This window comes from Aotus nancymaae, unplaced genomic scaffold, assembly GCF_030222135.1.
Source record: "Aotus nancymaae isolate 86718 unplaced genomic scaffold, 86718_ANA_hifiasm-v0.15.2.pri h1tg000064l_1, whole genome shotgun sequence".
NCBI lineage: Eukaryota > Metazoa > Chordata > Mammalia > Primates > Aotidae > Aotus > Aotus nancymaae.
In genome coordinates, this window is record NW_026988479.1 from 29,332,704 (window position 1) to 29,348,655 (window position 15,952).

The 15,952-nt window shown below is 43.6% G+C and overlaps 1 protein-coding gene across 4 annotated transcripts in view; it reads left to right on the forward strand.

Annotated features, from left to right (window-relative positions):
* GALNT10 (polypeptide N-acetylgalactosaminyltransferase 10) overlaps positions 1–15,952 on the forward strand; it is a 230,473-nt gene that overhangs the window by 94,156 nt on the left and 120,365 nt on the right. For all 4 annotated transcript variants that reach the window (XM_064366544.1, XM_012455784.2, XM_012456468.2 and 1 more), the window contains exons 2-3: positions 11,141–11,243; positions 14,700–14,838. In XM_064366544.1, coding sequence (XP_064222614.1) covers positions 11,141–11,243; positions 14,700–14,838 — 242 coding nt within the window. The remainder of the gene's footprint in view (positions 1–11,140; positions 11,244–14,699; positions 14,839–15,952) is intronic.

Below are 15,952 nucleotides of genomic sequence, written 5' to 3' on the forward strand. Positions count from 1 at the left end.
GTGAAAAATAGCATAATTTGCCCAAGGTCACAGAGCTAATAAACAGAACTGTGGCACAGCCTAGGCCTTTCCAACACCAGAGCAAATGGTCTTATACACTTTGGTCTGCTGTCTTTAGAATGTAGGGGATTGTGATTATAATTATTACTGTTATTAGAGCAACTGCTTTATTACTGGGTGGCTCAACCCTACTTACCCAGCTAGGAGACTAATAGGATGTGTTTGCAGTCATTTTTTAGTCTCTCTCTGAAAAGTAGGGACTTGCCTCCTGCTGAGCTCTCCCGTTTTGCCTGTTTTTCCCTTTATCCATCCACAGCTGCTGTGCAGAGCAATGTCGCAGCCTTCTTTCATGCCCAGCCCATCAAGCCTCTAAGAAGAGCGCTTTCTAGGGGCTTTCCTGTGATTGATCACACATCACCTAGACTGAGATTTTCAAAACCTCTTGTGAATTGCCCTCTCGGTACAGAAGTATGATTCACCTCAGCATGTTTTCCTTACTTGAGAACTTTGTTCCTGCAGCCTTTCTAGATACTGAGCTATGGGAAGGAATGGGAGGTACACGTGGTAGGTACTATTTGCTGTGATAATTACACTCATGTGGTGGTTAGCAGTTTGCAAAATGCTCTCATATCGATTTTCTCTCCAAGCCTCAGTTTCGTCATCTACAAAGTGGATATAATGACAATAATAATATAATCAAGTCTGATCTCATGAACGAGTTATGCTATAATAAACTCACCACTTAAGGTGAAAATAACACAAAATCAGAATCACCCTGGACAATCACCCATGGAATATGAAGACACACCACCTCTCAAGAGTCTGGTTTAGGCAGTTGTAACTCCAGCATGAACACCAGTGACTGTTTCTTTGGTTGAAGTAATCACAGTGCCTTCTGTGGTAATGAAAATACTTATCTTCCTACAGTAGGCTCCCTTAGCACAGAGCACTCACACTCCCAGGGGCCAGAGAGAACTGGGGCCTCCAGGGACACTGTGAGGGCACAGGCACACTCAGCAGGAGCATGGGAGACTTGCCACCACCCCACTAGAATTTTTCTCTTCTTGACTATGCGTCACTGAATTCTTGAAGGCGAAATAGATATAAACCCAATCTCATTAGGTCTGATTTCCTGACTTGGCTTTCTGTGGACAATATCGAAACTGAAAAGTAATGTGATGAAACAGACACCAGGCTAGGTGAGGGGAGAGCTGGGCTCCGGTCCCAGGTGGGTCCTGTCTGCATCTGTGGCACTATGGATATCTGGACCTTACAGATAAACTTCTTACTTGACTGTCCAAGTTCTCAGGCCACATTTCTTGACTGAAGCCCACAGGACCCTAGTAACCCTACTTTAAAAAAAAAAATCTGTGTGTGCCCATCCCCACTTCTGCCTTCCCAGCACAAGCTATCATTATCTCTGCCTGCACCACTGTGATAGCCTCCTTCCTGGCTTCTGCCCCTCCTCTTGGCCTCCTAATCCCTTTCCACCCGGCTACAAGAGAGTTTTCCAAATGCAACCTGATCTTATCACCTCCTTATATAAAACTCTTGTATTTCTAAACGCTCCTGGAGGAAAGACAGAATCCTCCCCCTTGCCCTCCTGTCATTCCTACCAGACTTTCCCTGCTTCTCTGTGTGCCACACACACTGCTCTTTCAGGCCCTCCTATGATTCATGTTTGCTCAGCCACAGGGTCTTTGTATGTCTTTACTTTTCCCTCTGTCTGGAATGCTCTGTACTCCTCTTTCTTCTGAGTTAACCCCTAATCCAGTCTCTTCAAGAAAGCCTTGCGGGCTGGATTAGATCCCCCCCGATCGATCTGAAAGAAAGGGACTCTCTTTGTACCATGTACCCCCCTTTTATGGCCTGCCACTGTAGCTTTTTAAAATTTACCTGTAGTTTTGGATGAAAGTTTACTCCCCCCTACCCCTGCCCCCACTGCACCACCACACATACTTCTTTATAAGCTCTATGAGAGCAGGGGCCCCTCCTCGTTTTCCTCACCAGTATATCCTCAGCACCTAGCACAAGGCCTGACTTGTGCTTGTGTTCATCATACACTTAAGTTGATGGATAGATGGACAGACAGACAGATGAACAGATGGACTGATAGGTAAGAGACTCAGATGAACATTATCAAATTATCAATCAGAGTCCATTTGGTTTTTTCACCCAGTGATAAAACATTTGGGTACTTACTGTAAAGAAAGTGTTGAAATTGTTCTTTTAGAATGGAAGGGAAAAGCTACTGAAGGTTGTATTTGCCCTTTAGTTAACAGACATTCCAAACGATCTTGGCTTTTTTTTTCTCCCTGCTGTTTAAGAAGTCTTTTAATGAGCTTTCACACCTTATGTAGCAAATGACCTTTCTAGAGCCATCTACACCAAACAAAGGAGTTGGAGGGTTGGTATGGTTCTGTCCTTGGAAACACAGGATCAGCCCTTTGAAACAATGGCTCCTGTCTATCAGTGACCTTCCCCTCTTAGGGAAGGGCCAGATTTCAGATTCCAACATCCTGGTGCTGAGACAATGGAGTTACCGGAGCAGGGACGGCAGACACAGTCCGATTGCTGATTGGAACAGCAGGACTTGCCTGACGTGGGCCCAGCAGACTTAGTCTCCTGGTTGCTGGGTTGTAGTGTCTCCTTCCATTCATAAATAGTGCCATTTAGGTTTGATTGTTTTCTCATACAGCTTGGTCCTGGTTATAGTGAAAGTTAAGTTTTCTCAAAACAGCAGCCTACTGGATAGGGGCTAGGGTTAGGTCAGCCTCACTTAAGTCTGACTGGGGGGTGCCAGAATGGAATGGTTCTCAGTCTTTGCAAAGGGGACCTTTTCTCTGAATGAAAACAAAAATCATCTTTCTCTTTGCGTTTCCCATGGGAAGAGGAGGATTCTGAGATTAATTGAAAGTGGATAGGTAGTAACATATTTTATTCTAGGAGCTCTACTTCAGTCTGTTCCTTGCTCAAAGACTTACTGTGGCTGCCACCTGCCAAGCAGCTCAAACATAAGTCCCTCTAATTCTGGTCCGGACATCCTGGTCTTACTGCTCGTGACTCTCTTTTGCATCCTACTCACTCCAGCCAAAATCAGGCTCCTTGCCATTAAGTAAATATGTCCTTAACTTTCTAACTCCCATTCTTTCCACAGACTTTCCCTCTAGCTGGATTCCACCCCCAAACCCCACCCCTCAACTGCTACCAGTTAAAATCCTACTCCTTCTCTCAGGTTCCTGACAAAAACTCTACTTCTATAGGTATTCTTCCCCTATCATCCCAGGTAGAATTTAATTTTTGGCTTTTGTAAATACCTATCGGATTTATCTATATAGCTTTCAAGGCATTATGTTATAGGCTTGTGTGTGTGTGTGTGTGTGTGTGTGTGTGTGTGTGTGTGTGTGTTTTCCTTATATACTTGTCTCATAACTATCCTGTTTGTGGAGGCCATGGACTACCTTGTTCATCTTTGTCTTGCCTAGAGGTCTTTGGCCATAGTAGGCCCTCAATAATCATTTTTAGGATGAATGAATTAATAAAAACAATCCAGCTTATGCCCTCAAAACTCATGAAGAAAGTACATTTATCTAATTGTCCAAACTCCCTTGTTTAAACTTCATGCTTTGAGCTAAATTAAGCCCTTCCTGGTCCTCTTTGAAGGTAACCTTGAAGGTAATCTTGAAGAGATTACTTTGTTCTGTGTGGGGTTTGTGTGTGTGTGTGTGTGTGTGTGTGTGTGTGTGAGAGAGAGAGAGAGAGAGAGAGAGGGAAAGTTTATTAATCTACATGGTAGATAAACAAATGTTTGAAATTATATAGTTTTTTAAACCTCAGAGCAAAGTCATTTCATTGCCTTGGCAGGGTTCTTTGAGGGGAAGGTGGGGGGAAGCCATCCTAAAATTTGCAGTAGAATCTGGTCTCTAACACAGCCTCAGACTGTGGATGAAGCAGATGACCTGCTCAGCTTTCCTTCCAGCATTGCTGTTTGAGAGCATACAGCCCTTCCATTGTTTTGAAGTCCCTAGCCAGCTGGGCCAGAGATGCTCTTTGCCAAGTCTGCAGTCTTGGGATTAGAGTATGCACTTTAACAAATCTTCCTTCTTTAACAGAATATAGTTGGCTTGCTTCACCACCATTCTTTCCTACTTCCAAAGGCTGCCAGGCCTGCTAAATAGTGATTAAACAAAGATTAAAATTCCATTTGTGTGTGTGTGTGTGTGTGTGTGTGTGTGTGTCTGTCTGTTTGAACACTAATCGATTCTTTTAGTGGAATGTTAAGTAAAAGCATGCAGATACCAGAAGCAGTTATTTAGAGCAGCCAGTCAAAATCCATTTTCAATTTATTATTTAATGTGATTTTCACATTGATTCTGCCAGTCTCCTCCACACACTCTCCCTTACTTCTATTGCCATGTTTCTTCCCACCCCTTTGCTTCCCATAGCAAAAGGACATCTGGAAACCAAGGGGAATCAAAGTAGCAAAAGATGGTTGTTGAAGGAAAAGAATCACAGCTTTTGTAGACAAATCTTTGAGCCTACAGAATTAAAGAAACTTAAAATTACCTCTGGATTGAAAAATCCAGACGTGCTCTTTTACATAATATTAAGTGATTGCTATTGCATAAGCATTGCTGTCTTTTGAGAAGCAACGTTCCTGCCTTTTCTGTTGTTAAAGGTCTTATGGCATTTGTTTCTATTATAGAATGCTGCTATTATCTAAGACTTTTTTCTTTCCTTGAAGAACACTGTGTTTCGATGTGGGCATATGACATCCTGTTAATGAGGAAACTCTAAATCCTGTTATCAGCAAGAGCCAGTTGAATGGAATCAGGTGTTAGATAGGTTGCCTCTGCAGGACCCACAGTTTTTCTTATTAGATTCCCATTCACTCTCCTATTCCTCCAAACATGGCCATCATAAAAACTGGAACATACTGTGTTTTCATGAACTTTCCCTAAAAATAATGTATTGATAGTAGCTGTCCTTTACTAGGAGAGGACCTAACATTGTTCCAAACACTGAGACACTTTGTCCCAGATTAACTCAGTTAATCCTCTCAACAGATACTCTTATTCTGTTAGTTTTCTCTACTTATTAGTTAGGGAAACTGGGGTCCACCTGCCCAGGAACTAAAACCTAGGTTTTTCTAACTCTGGAACCAGAATGTTCTGAGTCATTAAACTAGACTACCCACCCCATTGATGACTATTCATTCATTCATTTAGCTGGTATTTTCCAAGGGCCTAAGATGAGTCAGATATTGACCTAGGAATGTGCAGTGGCATAATGCCCCTGCCTTCAAGAAGCTTACAGTCTATTCCAGGGAGAGAACTGTGAGCTCTGGTTTGGTCCTTGGGCTGATAAGCTTTAGGATTTAGGGCAAGTCTGTTCTACTCTGTTAGCCTCAGATTTCATATCTGTAAAATGAGGCAGCTGGATTTAGACAAAAGGTCTTCCAACATTATTGTGATTGAGAAGCACATGGAGAATGTGTTTTCTAAAAAAGACATCTTCCTGGGCTCCTATCTGTAGATACTTTGACTTAGTAGGTTCAGGATGGAATTTGCATCTATAATTAGGGCCCAGGTTCTCCAAGAATCACTTTTTGAGAGAGACTGATCTTTCTGTAAACCTTATTAGGCCTACACGGTATCTGTGCTGTCACACTTGCATCCCTGGTGCCTGGCACACTGCTTTGTACAGAGTAGGTATCAATAAACATTTGGTGATAGTCCAGATGATCTGGTGTTTCTTAATCTCCACTATCTCTAGAAATTTCATGAATTATCCTCAGAGACCCCTAAACCACCTGAAATTGACCACAATTTCTGTTAAGGTTTTTGGATAGGATTCTTAGGGATTTTTGGGCTCCATGTACTCTGTAATTTTTTTGTTGTTGTTTTTGAGATGGAATCTCGCTTTGTTGCCCAGGCTGGAATGCAGTGGTGCAATCACAGTTCACTGCAACCTTTGCTTCCTGGGTTCAAGTGATTCTACTGTCTCAGCCTCCCAAGTAGCTGGGATTATAGGGATGTACCACAACAGTCGACTATTTTTTTTTTTTTTTTGTATTTTTAGTAGAGTTGGGGTTTCACCATGTTGGCCAGGCTGGTCTTGAACTTCCGACCTCAAATGATCCACCCACCTCGGCCCCCCAAAGTGCTGGGATTACAGGTGTGAGCCACCACACCTGGCCAACTCTATAATTTTAAGACTGAAACTAGTTTTCCACCCTACTGAAGACTCAGACCTATTACTGGAATACTTTTTAACCTATACAGTAAAATTTGAGTTCTATATCTACATCATTTGGTGAGATGTCAATTTACATTAGATTCTTAAAATCCTAAAGGAGTCAGTGTTCACAATCCATGTGTATATTATGAAAATGCTCAGGCTATACTGTTTGTGATTGTCTCAGTTCATCTGAAAGCACCTTTTGGGCAGGTAGTGCTATCTCCATTTTCCAGGTGGGAAAACTGAGGTACCAGTGACTCCTCTGGCTTGTGCAAGGTCACTCTCAAGGGTTCTTTCCCACTAAAAACTAGCCTGGGAGTCAAAGGACATGGTTTTTATCTTCTTGCCTGCTGTGAGGCCTTGGTTGGGTAGTTTGGCTTGTTTGGACTTCAGTTCCTTTATCTGTAAGATGAGTGGAGTTAGACTAATTGTCTCTGAGCAGCTACTTAGCTGAAGTGGTTGAGGATTCTAGCAGTTCCGTGCTTAGACATGTAGAACTCCCTATGTCAGCAGTCTCCAAAGTCCTCCTGGTTTAGGGAAGATGTAAGAACCAATGAGACCTGAAACAGCATAGTTCGTCTCTGCAGACTCTGGGAAGGAGGGATAGAGGGAGCAGTGCACATCATAAGGCAAAGACAGTGGCGTTAGTTATGACACTCCCAGGATTTTGGAGCCTTAATTCTCAATGCTATCAGTTTAGCAATCTAGCATTTCATTTTGAGAACAAGATTCCAGGAGCTTACTTCTGTGAGGTCAAAGCAGTGAGATTTATTCTTGTACCCCATTCCCAGTAGCACTGGAAGACTTTCACAAGCTTATAGAGGAAATAGTGCCTTTCATGGAATTTAGGCTCTTGAAGTGCCCTTTAAAGGTTGCCTAACCCTTGCTACTTAAAGTGCCTTTTGTGGACCAGCAGTATCAGCATCATCTGGGTTCTTGTTAGAAATGCAGAATCTCAGGACCCACCCCAGACCTCCTGTACCAGAATCAGCATTAACAAGATCCCCACGTGATTCTCCTGCACATTAAAATTTGAGAAGCACTAGTCCCAGCCCTGCACTTGATTCTTCTCCTTCACATCCTGATGAACACTCAATCTTTCTATTCCTGGCCACTTTTAATATCTTTTTCCAAATGGTCTTGTTTCATCCTAGCAGCAACCCAACTTTTGGAATTTCTTCTCTGTCTGAGGCCCCTCAGTCATTCAGTAACATCTACCTTTGGCCCTCAGTGTAGCCTTAGGACTCATGGAACAAAATAACTTCTCCCAAAATAACTTCAGGGCTTCTTATCTCCTAGTCCTCACAGTTTCTAATCTTTCCCAACCAGGATACATTCCTGAATATCCCAGCTTGTTTCAAACTCACCAAGGCCAGGCAGGTAACACAAATGAGTGATGAGGGGCAGGTGAAATGCAATAAGGATTGGTAGGGACTGTGGCAAACTGGGAAGTCATGCCCCATCCAAACGGCCCAGCTGACGAACTGAGGGAAGTCAGCCCAGTACTGGCATATCTTTTAGGTTTTCAAGAGAAGCCAAAAATCTTGATAGGGAAAACAATATGAAATCTTCCTGTTTTCACACTAGAATTAAGAAAAACAAGGTAAAAATCAAGCACCTTGAAAGCCACCAGCTTGGTTGCCAGTGACCACATTTGGCCCACAGTCCTCAAGGTCTTGCAACCTTCTATGATCATCATCTGCTCAACTTGATGTGACCAACACAGATCAGGCAGGATTATCGTCGGCTTCGTTGTAGACCAGAAGTTCTCAAACTTGAGTATGTATCAGAATCTCTTGGAGGGCTTGCGAAAACACGCATTGTTGGGCCCTACCCCCAGAGCTTCTGCTTCTAGAGGTCTAGGGTGTGACCCTGGGAATTTGCATTTCTGACAAGTTCCCAGGTGCTGCCCATCCCGTTCCCTTCAGGTACAACACTTTGAGCACCATGGCTTTAGTTTTGTGCCTTCCGTTAAAGGAGCCTCAGTTTGCAGAGCCTCTAGTCCCATCAGTGAGCTGAAGTAGTCGACCAAAGTTTCCAGGCTGTGGTAGCAGAAGAGGAAAAAGAGATTGGGAGGGAGGGCTGGAGAAGGCAGAGCTAACTAGCCCCTAATTGATAACCCTCACATCATAGAAGCAGAATATTACCTTGGGTAGATTCCTGGCCTACCCCAATGCTTGGTTTCTCTATCTGTGGTATAGGAAAGTGGTCTTAGCTCAGCTTCCAAATATATTTGTTTGCTTGTATAGGAGGTTTGATATCTATTTATTTTTAGAAGAACTGTCTTCAAATGAAATCCCACATGGAACCCCAGTACATAAAACAGATGTGTTGCTGCTCTGATTGAAGAGCAGGCAGAGCAAGCTCCTACTCTCAGCCTTCCTCTCCCCAAGGCAGTGCTGGGGGGGCCCCTCCTGTAGAACTGTATCCTGAACTGATTAGATAGTTCCATAAGGACCTTCCAGCTCAGCTCCTGTGATTTCTAAGAACCCTGAGAATTGTTGAAAGCATGCAGCCTTAGCTTTTATAGTTTTTTTTCCCCTCTCTAACCAAGACATGTAGCACACCAACTTTCAGAATTATCTTCTTGGAATTCAGAGAGGTCTAGATGAGGGAGAATACAAAGGATTGTTATTATTACTAGAGCTGTTATAAAGATGTTGAGCCATTGTGGAAAACCCGCTAACACGGATCAACCAGAGGCTTAATAAACAAGCTCAGGGATGATTTTATTCAGGGGGGCTTCTTGTTAGCACTAATGTCCAGCACGCCACACATCAGGGCCTTTGAAGTTAATTATATAGGACATAGGACTATTGGATTCTGCCTGCCACGGTGGCAAGAACAAGTCTGCAAGATTTTTAATGGGCAAGGTGATTCAGAAAGTATTTACATGAACATGGAAGATATGTAAATAGCTGTGTGGTGCAGCATTACCTGGCCTTTAGATTTGACTGTTAGCTTGAGAAAGTATCAGGTTCCTTCTGCTGACCCCAGACACTGGAATGCAGCCTCCTCAATTAGGGAAACTGCTTCGTAATGGCCCCATGAGGATGGGCTCACCTCCCCAGGTAAATGATAAATGCTGTCAGAGCCCAGCCCCTGGGGGCTGCTCTCTTGGGGTTGCTGTATATATATATATAATATATATAATATATATTTTTTCATCCATTCAATTGCTTGTTCATTCAGTCCACGCCCATTTGCCACATGTTCACTCTCTTTGGGACTGGGCCCTCCCGACCATAGAGATGACCAGGACCTGCCTTCTGCTCATGCTTGCAGCACTGCTTCTCCTTGGGCCACACACAGCTTTGCTCTCTCCACCCAAACCTCACAAGTCAATGCCCAGGATGTTTGTCTTGCCTGGCTCTCCTGTTGGTCTGTCTGAGGCCCAGCCCAAATGTTCTCAGGTCCATGAAAAATTCTCCATTTCTCCCGGTTAGATGCAGTAAGTTCCTCTTCAAAGGTTCAGCTTGTTTAACGTTCTTGTTCTTTGTCCTTAAGATCAACTTATTTATACTTTCCTGCTCCTAGTTACCCACTTCATAAACAACTCCTCCCGCCAGTCCTAATCTGTGACCTACATCTGTTCCTTGTTTGAAAAGTGTCCCTTCACCCTTAGCTACCCAATCTGTAACTGTTGTTCCTGCCAAAACTACCCTTCCTTCCTTTGCCATGCCCTGACATGCCCAGACATGCCTTGTACCATAATGGATAGCCTTTCCCTTCCCGCCTAATTAGCCATATCCAATTTTAAACAGTAGCCAATTGGGTCAGCTTAGATTGCATGTCGAACTCCAGCCAATAAGGACAGGACACAAAAACAGAGACTGACTGTGTTAGGAATAAAAACCCCTTCCCTCCTTTGTTCAGTGTGCTCTCGTAGCAGCCAAAAGTGTGAGCAGCACCCTTCTGCAAAAGTAAATTTGCCTTGCTGAGAAGTCCTTTTTTTGAGTGCTCGTTTTCTTTGTGACTCCAAGCTGTTGTTTCCAACATCCCCAGTGGAACTGAACTCATGTAGTGCATTCTCTGAGCCCCTGCCCTATCCAATATGTAGCCATTAGCCACATGCAACTGTTGAGCACTTGACATGGGTCTGAATTGGGATGAACACAAGGGTAAAATACACACTGGATTTCAAAAGCAGTACAAAAAAAGAATGTAGGTCAGGCAGTAATCCCAGCACTTTGGGAGGCTGAGTTGGGAGGATAGCTTGAGCCCAGGAGTTCAAGACCAGCCTGGGTAACATAGTGTGACCCCACTGCTACAAAAAATAAGTAGCCAATATGGTCACATGTACACCTACTCAGGAGGTTGAGGAGGGAGAATCATTTGAGCCCAGGAGTTCAAGGCTGCAGTGAGCCATGATTGTGCCATGGTACCCTAGCCTGGGCAATAAAGTGAGACCTTGTTTTCTCCCCCATCAAAAAAAAAAGAATATAAAATACCTTAATCAATTTATTACATTGATTCCATGTTGAAGTGGTAATATTTTAGATAGAGTATATTATTTTAAAAATTTCATCTACTCTTTTAAATGTGGCTACTAGAAAATTTCAAGTTACATACGTGGCTCATGTTATAGTTCTGTTGGGTAGCACCACACTGTGCACTTTCTCCCTTGGGTGAAAAGAATGTGTTCATCTTTTTTCTCCACCACTGATTTGAGAGTTCCCAAAAGGTGGATGCTGCACTTCTGTCATCTTGCTGACCTTTGTACACCTAGCTGGCACACGGCAAGACACCAACAAAAGTGTGCTGAGGGAGTGGATAAATGAACACAGGGTGACAGGCATTTGGTCAATATAAAACTCCCTTAGGCAGTGTAGCTCCTGGGTCGGTGTTACTGAACTTATTTGCCCTTTTCTGTTTTTCATAGTTTTTGTCTTTTTTTAAGGGCTCACACAGTCGGCAAAAGAAGACGTTTTTCTTGGGAGATGGGCAGAAGCTGAAGGATTGGCATGACAAGGAAGCCATCCGGAGGGATGCTCAGCGCATAGGTAAGGAGGGTAGGATTGGCCATGGGTGGGCTCTGCGAAGGGCATATGCACATATGCATACGTGTGTGTGTGTGTGTGTGTGTGTGTATACATGTATATATTTAGCAGGGTGTCTGGACCTCCTTTTGGCTCCGTCCCTGTCAGCTACCATACCTTCCCCCGATTCCCAGATGCCCCTCTTTAACTGTTAGCTGACCCCTTTCTCCACTCCCATCACCAGATCTGCTGCCTGCAGGAATTTGCCGGCACCTTTATTGGGTGATAGAAAATGTCTCCCTCATATAGGTTATTTTGTATTTTATTTTTATAGGATAGAAATGTCTCCCCCACATGGGATTGCAACTAAAACAAGGAGCAGTAATAATAAGAACCAACATTAATTGAACCCCTATCGTGAGGAAGATCCATGCTCTGTACTTGGAAATTTCCTCTGTGAAACCTCAAATCAACCTTTACGGCCCATTTAATAAGAAAGGACCTGTGGCTCTAAGAGGGGTAGTAATCTGCCCACTGTTGCACAGAGAGAAAGAGACAGACTTGAGATTTGAACCCAGGTCTGGAAGGAGGGCATAGTTGTTTCCTACCTAACACTGCAGCCATGAGACTGAGTCAACTTAGAGGGCTTCAGCTAAAGTTTTCTTTGGTTAATTAGTCTTGGGAGCAGTTCTATTTACACTGAAGAGTTGGGAAGGGTTGGGGTAAGATGGTACAGAAATCATATGGAGAATCAGCTCTAGGCAGCCTGGACTAAGGAATCAGGAGAGCAGCTCTGATGCCACTTAACAGCCATCTAATCAGCAGATAAAGTCCATACTCCCAGACCCTCAGTTGTTCCATCTGTCCGTGGGACTCATGCTTTCTGCTTTGACAACCTCAGGATGTTATTGTGAGTGTGCCAAGTAAAGCAATGAGTATGTAGTAGCTTTGTAATACTAGAAAGCACTATAGAAATATAAGGGATTGGTATTAGTATTTTATCATTTTTTTATCTCCATTAAAGGCTTTCACCACTATTGATTTTTTTAAATCACATTGTGACAAAACCAGCTTACCACAATAAATTAACTGATGATAAAAGAAATCTAGAGGTGCCAGAAAATGAGAAGGGGGAATGAGTGCTGACTTTTTTGTTTGTTTTGTTTTGTTTTGTTTTGAGACAGAGTCTCGCTCTGTCACCCAGTCTGGAATGCAGTGGTGGAATCTCCACTTACTGCAACCTCTACCTCCTATCAAGTGATTCTCCTGTTTCAGCCTCCAAAGTAGCTGAGATTACAGACCCATGCCACCATGCCAGGCTAATTTTTGCATTTTTAGTAGAGTCAGGATTTCACGATGTTGGCCAGGCTGGTCTCGAACTCCTGGCCTCAAGTGATTCACCCTCCTCAGCCTCCCAATGTGCTGGAATTACAGGTGCTGCTTACATTAAGAAAGAAAATGATTGGGAAGAGCTGATTTGCCACATACCAGAATTGTTAGAACATTGGGCTAACAAGCCAGACAAGAGTAACCAGCAGTGGAGACATTAAGAAGAATAACCAGCATTTGTCGAATGCTATGTGCCAGGCATCTTGCCTGCTTTACCTCCTTAATCACCACATCATTCACATTGAACCTTCTCATTCTAATTAATACAAAGGGCAAAATCTGAGACTCAGAAAGGCTGAAGGCATGCCCAAGATGACATAGCTGGGGATGGGTAGGGCTGGCCTTGGAACTCCACTCCGCCCGGCTTCAGGGCCTGAACTCTGAATTTGTCTCCTGTACTGCCCTCCTGAACCTTCCCTCCCTGGGCAAACACTTCTGATCTCCTGCTTACTGTGTTTGGGTCCCTCGTGTTGTCTGTCCTGGGGTCTAATCATTGATGTCTTATGAAGCATTACAAGCTGTAGGTGTAAGGCCGGTTGCCTCGCCGGGAGCTCGGATGCACATCCCCCCCTCTTTTTTCCAAAAGCTCAGACATGCTTAGGTTGTTCCCTTTTCCCCTTCTCGCACAACCTGGCTTTCCCTTAAAGAACCCAGTATGCAAGCGGGGTCTTGTGATTCTAGTGAATAGCAGCCAAGTCTTTCTAGCCAATAGCAGCCGAGTCTTTCTAGCCAATAGCAGCCGAGTTCTTCTAGCCAATAGCAGCCGAGTAATTCTAACCAATAGCAGCCAAGTCCTGTATGCAAACAAAGGCTTGTAACCTTACCCAATAGTAGTCCTGCTCTCCCACAACAAATCGAGCTCCTCCACTCCCTATAAAACCCCACCTCTGACAGGAGTCCGTGCGACTTCTCCAGCCCCTCCTGTTGGACCGCAGAACTTCTCCCGGGAGCCTGAATAAATTCCTTTATATTGGATTTTCTTGTGTTGGCCTCAGTTTCTTCCTTTTAAACTTGGCAAGAACAAACCTTACAGTAGGTGACAGAGTCCTGTTTCTTGTCTGACTGGATTGGAGTAGTCAGAGCCCTTGGGCTCCGCCTCTCAGCTTGCACTTTCCTGGCAATCTGACTTTGTCAATGTTTACTTTGCAGAGTAAATAGGTGTTGCTGAGACCACAAGCTCCAGAAAGCAAGATGATTTTTAACCAGCTGGTTTTATTGCCATTTCTTCAAGATCTCACCAATGACAGATTCTTGAGCTACTATTGCAGGGGTCGATGTGGACATTCCCACTATGCACCCTGGGAGCCTAGAGAAAAATTTCCTGGAGTATCAGACTCTTTCTCCAAATGGATTGTGCAGGGAGGAAAGCTAGCACTTTAACCCACCCAAATCCACGACTCAAAGCAACACTTTTCTGGCACTCCTGGTTTAGAGTAGGCAGATCTTAATTTGTTTGCTGGCCTAAAAACAAAAATAAAATCAAAGCATCTTTTATCATTTATGCCAATTTTGATTTACATATAAAGTTGGCCCTACCTAGTGTAATCATCTTTCCTCATGTTTATGAAGTATTTTATAGTTTACAAAATACTTTCAAATTGGCAACTCTCATTTTCTCTCCCAAGAGTGCTGTGGGTGTCAGAGGAGGGAGCTTTAGCTCTGAGAGCTGCTGGGACTTGTCCCAAGGTTGATCAGTTCACAAATGGTGGAACTAGCCATCCAGTAACTGGTCTCCAAGGGCAGGAGTCTTTGGAGCTCCTGACAGAGTGAGGGGAGCATGGGCTTTGGAATCCATACTCCTGACTTGATAACCTTTCTGAGTCTCAGATTATCTTTCTATGGAATGAGGGGTCTCATATCCACCCCACAGGGCCACTGTGATTACCTGAGAACAAGATGTGCAAAGTGGCTGAATAAATACTTGCTCCCCTTCCGCTCTTTGCACTTCCCCCTGAAAAATTTGAGCTATGCTCTACATGTAAGTCAAGTTTTATCGTAGTGGTTTAATCATATTTTTCATCCTTTCCCCCCACTCCATATAGAGTACCCCCAAACATTATTAGCAACATCGAATTTGCTCTTTGCTTCTAGGAAATGGAGAACAAGGAAGACCTTACCCCATGACCGATGCTGAGAGAGTGGATCAGGCTTACCGAGAAAATGGATTTAACATCTACGTCAGTGATAAAATCTCCTTGAATCGCTCTCTCCCAGATATCCGGCACCCAAAGTGAGTGTAACAGCTCTCAAATTCTGAGATCTAAGGATGTTGCCCCTGGCTCTTGTTGAGAATTAACGAAAGAAGCAGGTACATGGAGCCCTGCAGACGGAGTCTCCCTCCTCTTACACAGGCATTTGTGCAGAGGTTCATAGTGTTGAGGGGTAGGGGATGATACTGTCTCTCCAGAAGAGCCAGCCTCCTTCCTCTTTTCAGGGAGTTAGAACTCTGTAGCCTCTGCATTTCCCCTGTTGCTCTGGACTGAAGGGAAGTTTAGACCCCAGTGCAGAGGACAAGTTGTCATGACTTTTCAACTTTCATTCTCTTCACTTTCTGTGTGATGTTTTTACTTCTTTTTTTTTTAATCTTTCTCTATATTTGTGTCTTTGTTATAAACCATCTCTAATCACATTGAGAGCAGACGTATCAGAATGATTACAAAGATGATAACAATGTCAGCTAACATTCTTTGAACCGGTGGTATGTGCCAAACACTTTATTTGTATCGTTTGAGGTTGCTGTGAGGTAGGTCCTGTAATGATGCCAATTTTATAGTGAGAAAATTGGGGCATAAAGGAGGTTCATAACTCACTTAAGGCCATAAGGTGACTAACAGGCTGAGCCAGGCCTTAGACTCCAGTTAACCAAAAACTATACTCTGGACCTTAAGCTATCCTTCCCTGTACATTTTCAATAAGGGTCATTGTGGTGATGATGGTGATTTTCTGGTAGAGCTGTTCTTAAACTTGAGGTGCATTAGAATCACTTGGAGGGTTGTTAGGACACAGGATATTGAGGCCTCAAAGCTGCTGATTCAGTAAGTCTGGATGAAGGCCCAAAAACTTGTGTTTCAGACAAGCTCCCTGGGGATGCTGGTGCTGCTTATCTTGGAACCACACTTTGAGAATCACTGCAAGTAGATTTCAGAATTGCTTCCACATGAAGGCAGTACTGAGTAGCACTGGAGCATAAAGTGTTTTGCTCAGGGACTAAGGAAATAGAGCCCAGGAAAAGATAATAAAAGCTAACATTTATTAGTTGCTTACTGTATGCTAGGCATTTTTCTAAGCCAGCGGTTCTCAAAGTGTTGTTCCCAGACCAGCAACATCAGCATCACCTAGGAATT